We start from the raw sequence: 9,516 nt of genomic DNA on the forward strand, positions 1-9,516 counted from the left end.
ACACGCCATGCATTTAACTACACTACCTATATAAGTTCAGTTTTACATGGCTGAGCACACCCACCAATTCGTGTGGAGTAACTAGTCGCCCATCGGGTGCCTCCCTAGGTGGAAGATAGGTAGATTCTCACCACATATAATCGGTAACAGGGAAGTAAAACGTGTCTTTCGAAAATTTCTCGTTATGGAAGATAATATTAACCATAGCTTTATCAATGAAGGTGATTTAGATTATTTGATTATAGCTACAAAAAATTTAAACGAATTAAATAAAAGCTTTCAACTGATTTTGATTTAAGAGAGATTGATTGCTTCAGGGGTTATTGAGATGGAAATTGGTTGAATTAGGAATTCTTAATGCTCTAACAAATTGGAAGTGTTCTGTTCAGTTCAATGCTCAACTTGAGCATTTCAGAGAGGATTAATTAATGATTTAGTTACTTCAAGGAAAACTTATGTAATCACTATGCATTGGTTTATTTTTAATGTGATATTGAATAATATATGTGTACTATATTTATCTTATTTCTTAGGATTATTTTTATAAATTTACTTTAATTATATTCTAAAAAGGTTCAGAATACTTTTAACAAGTTGTTTACTTCTATAGTAAGGGGAAGTATTGCTATCGTGAAAAAATTTTAATTCCAATTTCCGACGTTTTGTGGCCAGCTGAGTCCAAATGACCAAGACTTACGGAATGGTTACTATGCCTAGCTCAAAAACGAAAAGTTGAACTAAACCGAAGTATAGTTCAAGGAGGGTATGCCTGTCTTATTCGATAGTCGACTGGTAAGAACTGCTATAGAATATATTTTTTACATTTTTTCGACTTTCTCACAGTTGGATTTTTATTAAACTCGGTATGTAAATGTAAAATTAAATGATATTTCATAAAAGCTAGGTCTTATCCATATTGAAAGAGTTTGATAAGGTTAAAATGCAGAATTTCAAAATTGCTTCTTTTAAAGTAAAATTATTAAAAAAATACAATATAACCTTTTATTGCATTGTTAATTGTAATAAGGAATGCATAAATATGAACTATGAAAGAATTTGATGATTAACAAAAAAAAGAAACAGAAATAGCAGTTTATATACTAAAAAATTGTTAAAAGCTGAGCGTGCCCGATCTTCCTAGAAAAACAGAGTTGATATTCATTATTCCCATCTGAGGAGTCTAAAATACGAATTTTTTATGCAATAGAAAAATAAAAATGGAAAGTTGTGTCGTATGGGTACTGTACCAGATTTTCCCTCTTCATATATTTCTTCAGTATCTTTTATAATTTGTATAGACCAAGTTCTTGTATTGGAATTAGCTTTATTTTATTTTATTTTTTGATTTTGTTTTTAAACCTATATATTACTTATTGTTAGAGGTGGTTACGTTATGTTTAGTCATCTATAGTCTATGATTATTATATGTTCTTGTACACTTACTCTGCTAAGGACTGCCAGATGACGAGAGCAGCCTTGATGAGTACCGAGTCCCCTTCGAGGAAGAGGAGGTCCCAGAGCCTGAGGACAGTCGGCTGCGGGAGACAGTTGCAGAAGATGGTGAGGAACCACTGCATCGTGAACACGTCCATCAGCGGCGGCTCGTAGCTAGTCCCTGTTCAACAGGTTCTGATATCAATTAATTCATATTGGTAATTTATATCATCAACAGCATTTAGCATAATGTAAGTTGTAGCAGAATATGACAGCGTCTAACATTCTGATTCACATACTTAAGATGCTTGATACCTTAAGGAATGGGATATTCATGGAATTTCACAGAGCAGCTAAACTAGTAAATAAGACAAAGCTTACCAGAATCCTTCGACTCCTGCTGGAGGTTGTCAAGATGTCTTGACAGTTCCGGAAGTTTCAAACTCAGTAAATCCCTGAATACTGCCATATCGACTGACAGTCCGCGAAGGTTATCGGCGAAATATGATTCTGGGAGAACACCTTCGATGAGATAGATCATTACCTGGAAATAAAACATTATCCACATTATTATCAATGTTATTTCTTATTTTGATTTGACTATAGTGAATTTTTTTTTCAATGTTAATAGAAATTTATAAAGGTAGTTGAGAGTAATGAGCTAATTTAATAGAAAATATAAATGGGAAAACAAATATGGTTAAAAGAGTCAAAAATTAAATAAATTACTCTTCCTATATACCTCTCACAAAGCCCTATAATGTGGGAGGTGTCGTTTACTAATTAAAAGTTTTTTTTATGCTATTCGTGTAACTTTGTTGACTGCCAACATCTTCCTATAATGCATCATTGTGATTATAATAAAGAATTCGGTTTATTTTATTTTTAGATTCTCTCCAAAGAAAAAAAATTAAATAAATATCAATAGATTATTTTAAACGAATCCACTCAAGACGAAAAAAAAAATTGACACGTAGCAATAGATTTTTCAATTTATATGATGAATCTATCAAAGCGTGATGGTAGTGAACTGGTTCATTTTTGATTTGTTCTGGTTCTTTTTGACTGATTTTTAACTGGAGTTAATTCTTTGGTTCCTTTTTGTTATTTTACTTTCTCAAATTATCGTAGCTTCTTGGCTCACTTTTATTGATATTTGTATTACTCTTTGCTACAAAAGGATTAGTCATTTACTGCATTGTAATTATTTCAAAATAGCTTTATATATCTAATATATGAATAGCTTTGAGGTACTACAGGCTAGGCGGATTAGATTGGACTACTCTCTTTAATAAGTTGGGCCGGGATCATTCTGAAGTCATTTTTCATTCATCATTTTCTTTTATATTTCTATAATTTGATCATGAGCCAAGAGAAACACTTAGGAGAACCGAAGTATAGTCTATTGACAAACACTATTGAAGTAAATAAAAATTAATCATTTTTAAAAAGGCCTTTGTAATTAACTTTAGCAAGAACAGAGCATAAAATATTAGAAAGTAAAATGACAGAATCTAAATATTGAAAAATAACAATTGTAATATCGATTAAATTATTTCACGTTTTTATTACATATTTGTTTAAAAACTAAAATATTAGAAGAGTAAAATCATAAACAAAAATTATAAATATAGTTAAAAAACGCACACTCAGTTAAGTGAAATTAGCCAGTTTTTTAAGATTTCTATCAGAAGAATAAAATAGTGAAAGTTTCAGAAACAATTCATCACCTTTTATATAATTTAGATGATATACTATAGATGTACTTTATATTAATACTTGGTTATAAAAAAAAAAAATCAGCTCCACACATTTTACCAAAAATTTAGATGTAGATTTATTAGAAATGTAATAAATCTACTAAATCTAATATGTAAATGTAAACTTGGAAAATTTCAATAAAGTTTGTGAAAAAAAATAATAATAAAATAAAAGAAATATTGAAAAAACCAAATGAATTGTTTGAAATATTTACGTAGCAATAAAATCAAGTAGACACATATTATAAGTATTTACCTACTTAAATAAGATATGTTTTACCACTGTTCATTTAAATTTTTTTTAAAAAAGAAGAGGATATTGACAATAAATCAATATCACTCAAAAAAATTTTTAAAAATTTGAGAGTGATTAATCACACGGATTTTTGGAAAATTTTCCCTATCTGGGCTTTAATAGTTAGGTATACCTAAATGTTAACATGTACATTATGTAAAATAGAATATTATGATTTCATCCACCTTTCACTAATTATTAAAAATATTATATTTTCATATTGAAGTTTTTATGTATTGTATAATATACAGTTGTAAATAAATAAAGATATTAAAAAAAAAAAAAGAAGAAGTTTATAAAAGGGATCAAATACAGTACAGCGTGTTTACTGTTTACCACTAACAAATGTTGACCTTTGAGCTTCATTTGTCACTGTATGTGTTTGAATGCAATTAGGCAGATGCACTAACCGACCCTAATTCAATTGACTAGATGAAATAAGTGGCGATTGATTGGATGAAGTAATGAGCATATAATTCAGTAGAAGATTATTTGCAATAAATCGTAATACAATATAATAATATATAATATACAATAACAAAGGCTAAAGGTTTTCTATCTGAATAATGTTCAAATTTACAGTAATAAAGCAGCAAATTTCTTTCTAGTAACTAAGAGATCATATTTGTTGACTCATATCAACATTAAATTTTTAATTCATTTTTTTCTAATAACATTATATTCTATAATTAGCGCTGCTGGAAATAAAATCCAAGACCCCTGTGACAAATTTTGTAGAGCCCTCTTCAAATATTTAATTCACAAACGAAACTTAATCTCGACCATTATACTTATGCAACAAACACAGTCTAAGGATATTATATAATTATTATTTTCTATATTCATGACCACAAACGGGCTGAGGAAAGAAGTGGTATAATTTTCACCAAATCAGTTCAAATTCTATTCCGTGTAGATGATATAAAATTAAATAATATATCCAGATCACATGGAGACTTGAAAAAGCCTTCCTAGCTATAGAGGCAGCAGGACATAAAATGGATCTACAAATCAACCAATCAAAAATCAAATATATGCTTGTCAACCCCCTACCGCCACGACCTCCCACTTGCAGGTTTCATACACTTACATTTCTTACATTTCATAAGTTACATATTTGAAAGTGTAAACACTTTTGTGTATCTAGGGTCCCCAGTTTATGCAGACAATATGTCCAGCCCAGAGATACCGAAGCGATGTGTTATTTTGTTTTGGCCAAAAAATTAAGAAACTATCTGCTGTCAAGAAATACAAAAAAAAAATTCTCAGTATAAAACATTAATTAAGCCTGCACAGACTTATATCGCATAGCCCTTATAAAATGTGGATGATGATATTTGAGTGAAGATTGTTCGGACCGGTACAGATTGGCCCAGTTTGAGCAAAGGTAGAATGCAGAGTTGTACAAAATCAACCGGGAATCCACCGGGTGAATTACCCATTAAGAAATTATTGTTCGGATTTGTGAGGAAAAAGAAAGAGAGTGTAATGGAGGCAATGCTTTGATGTAACGTATTGGGTTGCTGAGTATATGATGATGATTATTATTTTATGTAATATAAAATTTATTTACATCTACATTACATTATTTACATAATAAAATCTAGTGGGCTGGGTTGGGCCACGGCTAGAATGCATCCACTCTCGTCAGGTCATTCTATCCTTGAAGTTAGCTCATGAAACTTTATTATTATAATAATAAACATTATAAAGATAATAATAAGTAAACCAATAAACTAATACATAAAATATATGTAAGAAAATCAATTAAAAGATAAAACAAAATACAATCATTAAATAGATAATTAGAAGTAAGAAAAAATAAAAAAAAAAATTAAAAATTTTAATGGAAAAAAAAAACAAAAAATAAAATAAAGAATTAACAAAAAGAATAAAATAAAATGGGTTAATTTAATAATAAAAAAAAAAAAATTGAACCAAAAAAAACCCCAAAAATTAATTTCAAAAAACCCCCAAACGTTCCGCCCCCAACCCAATTTCAAAGGGAACAACCAAAAAAATTTTTTTTTATATTAATTACATTATTTCCTCTTGACATACTAATATCTTTGACTATACCTTAAATATTGATGTCATATTCTTTAAATTTCATTCTCCAGGCTAATCTTTAGAATAAATTAAATATTAAAATAATATCATCACAGTTTCAAACAATGCTTTTCAATTGATTATTTACTTACAAAACTGTTTATATTTTAAACCTAATAATTTTTCACATTAATAATTGTCTCTATTTCTATTTACTATTATCATTCATTACAGAACCTACCTTCAATAGGACTAGGACTCTGTTATCACCTTATCATTAAAAATAACTTTTTTAATTTTATACAATTTAATTACCGTCCACTTTTAATAAATTTGCTTATAATCTATCATTTCATAAACCCATAATTACTGTATTTTTATTATTATTAAACATTTTTATAGGTTGTCCCCTTGAAAATGCCCTAAGGGCCGAAACATTGGAGAGTTTTTGAAAATAAATGTTGAGAGTTTATTTGGATCAAATTTGTGTGTGTTAATAATAGAATCATAGATTTGTTTTAATCAAGTACTGAAATAATTCAATAGGGCATTGGCAACTTTATATTACTTTATTGTTCCTTGGTAAAGTTTCATCTTAAAATTTTAAGTTTAAACTTAAAGTTTACTTGAAGTAAACTTTTCAACAATAAATTTGAGCTCAAACAATTATTAACATTTCCGTACATTGTTTTGTATACTAATTTACATAAATCAATATTTATATTCATTAAACTAATTGTCGAAAACAGGCAATCATTACAGCTTAAGCAGTCCCTATAATAATTAAAGAGAACGATTTCCATCTAATCTGCTTCCTCTTAATCCAGGCAGTTTACTAAATAAACGCGCGCACCAGAAATTGACGTTTAACCAGAGAAAATTCACTTTAGGATGTAAAACCATCAGCAGTTGGTTAGTTTTTCATTATGGCTCCCTCTGATGGAAAATTCTTAGCTCTTATAATTTCCTCTGCTGTTGCATTATTAAAATAGACTTACCCGTTAAGATTTGAGCGTTGAAGCCTCATAAATAGATGATTGTTCTATTAAATCCTTAGCATATTTAAAAGGAAACTGGAATGGTATTATGCTAATTAAATCAATAAATTTTTTCGTCATCAAAACTGTGGTAAAACTGTTATTAACGTGATGTATCAATGGTACTAAAACATTTAAAAATGTATTTTTTAATTTACATATCGTCTTTAATTCTGTGAAGTTTTAAAACAATACCAAGTTATCATTCCTAAAATTATAAATTTACCGAACTAACTTAAATATATTGGAGTACTAAATCATCCTGACATCGAATTGAAATAGGTACAAATCAATACTGGTTTTGTTTTTCGAAATATTTTAATTCACACGTTCAAAAACTCATTTTTGGCGCTATGTTTGCCACCAAGATGCGTACTTGGCGCAGCATAAAAATATAATTCTGAATTATAGTTTAAAAAAAAAAAAAGAGGATAAAATAATAAACATTTCGCATGCTTAAAATATGCAACTCCGATTTTTATTTTGCAAGATATTATAATTCAAATGTTTTAAAACACGGTATCATTTTTTTCTGGCGTTATGTTTTCCACTTTACTCCTCTCTTGCTGGGTTACAATTTACAATTTATAATTACAAGTTACAATTTTGAATTATAGTTCATTAACAAGAGGATGTATGTTTCTCTCACTTTTTTATTTTTTAGTTTTCAAGATGTTTTAATCTAAATACAATTATAGCAAATATATTTAATATGTGTATTAAATCAATTATCAATTATCAGGTAAGCCAGGTTGCCCGTTCCTTCAAAATGATCTAAAGCTGTTTTTCATATCCAAGTCTTGTTTGGAATATATCATAACTTGTTGTTATGTTTTATATTTTTTTAAAAGTCTGGTATTGTGTTTTTTTTCTTTAATTCTTTATTTTTCTTTCATTGCTAGATTACTTTCGAAATTTTAGTTATTTATTAGTCAGGTATAAGAACGTCGAATACATAAATTATTACTTTCATAATAGAATGGCTCAATATTTGTTATTTATATAACTATATAACTACCTTCTAGGAGGCATTATAGAATTGGGTAGGTATAAATGTGATTTATTTAACAATTAACACCTTCCAATGTTTTCAAGATGTGTTTGATAAAAAATCAAAAGAAAAATCCAAAATTCGTCCGTCCACCGTCGACTAATTTGCTTAATTTAAAGTGAAAAAGACTTACAATTTGTAGCGGGTAATTAATATTATGGTAATTTGAATACTATTATTTAACATGGTTTTAGCATTAAAACGGGATGTACAAATTGGAGATCAGTATCAGCTCAAATAACAGCCTTCTGAGGGTGGTACCAATTAAACGGACAAAGAAGAAGGAATGAACTCCGTGCCCTGTTGCAGAAAAAGAAAGTAAAGAAAACAATTTGTAATTTATATAAATTATAAATCTTTAAAACAGTTGTATTTATATCTTTTCAGGTCAACCTAATCTGAACTTCTGTTCAGTTCCACAGAAATCAATTCTGTTAATCAATTATAAAATTTACTTTTCATTTAACTAATAGACCACCTACCCAATCATGCTTCACAATGTTGTTTTTACAATTCTATTTTATTTGTCATAAAGATAGCAATGCATAAAGTTGGTAATATTAATTTATTTATTTCCACACCTATTGCGTAATGCAGGTAGATTATATGCTGCACATCTAAGCGTGACATGGAACTGCTAATTATGAACTTGATACTTAATGTGACAGGATAGCAACACGAGGAGGCCCCTCACCTCCGGGCTCAAAATAGCTGCTGAACGGATCATTTGTAAAAAAAAGGTAAGACACAACACGAATTACTTTTTCTTTCTACACAGTAATGCACTACTAACTCATATTTTATTTCTGTTTTAGAGGGTTCGGAAAAAAAAAAGACAGGATAGCTACAACAATTTACAGTTAAAATGCTATTGTATACATAGTGTACTTATTTAGTGGGTCCGGCACAATAATTCAGACACCGTTTACTTCTTTAGTAGCCGTTTTAACCTTCAATAGATATTGACAAACCAGGACTATTAAGGCACGCGGCATTTTAACCTATGGGTGTTAGGTCATTGGAAATTCTAACTTTTGATCAGTTTGACCCACTCTTACTGTGAATGTGAAAAAATATTTCCTGTTTCCACATTTAAATGTAGATATGATCCTATTCTATAATACAACAGTGTCATAGAGTTGTTTATGTCATATCTTCCACGTTGGAGCGCGGAATGTACTGCACGGGTGTCTACCTCGATGTTGAACAAGCTTTTGATCGAATCTGGCATCCAGATATGCTCTGTAAACTTCGTCAATTCCTACCCCCTACATATTTTCTTTTAATCCGCTTCTACCTCTCTGATAGAACCTTTAAAGTAAATCATAACCTAGCCTAATCATCTCCCTTTTCCCAGTCCGCCGGTGTTCCTCAAGGTAGTATCTTGGGCCCCATTCTGTATACGGTTTATACAGCTGACATCCCAACCCACCCTAACACAGTCCTTACACACATGTATACTGTCAGTAATCAACGACCCTACTAATGCATCACAAACACTACAAATACACATAACATCCATTGAAGAATGGTGTCTAAACTAATAAATCCTAACATATCCCACCAAACCACCTTTACTCTCCGTCGTAAGCCTCTACCCTCCTGTCCTACAGTATTCTTTCTAAATACTCCACTAATGCCTGTAAAACAGATTCAATACTTAGGATTCTATCTTGACAAGATGCTTACTTGTAATCCACACACAAGACTGAAACGACAAGAAACTGCTCGTAGATTTCGTTTGCTACAACACTTACTTGACAAACGCTCTAAACTTTCCATTCACTACAAAAATTATTATACACTACGATAATCAGAACATTTTGGATATATGGAATTGAGCTCTGGGGCTCCACCAAACCATCAAATTCCTCCCGCATCCAATCCTTA

At 29.9% G+C, this 9,516-nt stretch overlaps 1 protein-coding gene across 2 annotated transcripts in view; it reads right to left on the reverse strand.

The window, feature by feature from the left end:
* LOC106680719 (TBC1 domain family member 30) overlaps nucleotides 1-9,516 on the reverse strand; it is a 499,453-nt gene that overhangs the window by 160,686 nt on the left and 329,251 nt on the right. For both annotated transcript variants that reach the window (XM_067050693.1, XM_067050694.1), the window contains 2 exons: nucleotides 1,816-1,978; nucleotides 1,444-1,615 (listed from right to left, as the gene is read on the reverse strand). In XM_067050693.1, coding sequence (XP_066906794.1) covers nucleotides 1,444-1,615; nucleotides 1,816-1,978 — 335 coding nt within the window. The remainder of the gene's footprint in view (nucleotides 1-1,443; nucleotides 1,616-1,815; nucleotides 1,979-9,516) is intronic.

The sequence above is a fragment of the Halyomorpha halys genome, unplaced genomic scaffold (genome assembly GCF_000696795.3).
Source record: "Halyomorpha halys isolate HHAL.00 unplaced genomic scaffold, Hhal_1.1 Scaffold283.1, whole genome shotgun sequence".
Lineage (NCBI taxonomy): Eukaryota > Metazoa > Arthropoda > Insecta > Hemiptera > Pentatomidae > Halyomorpha > Halyomorpha halys.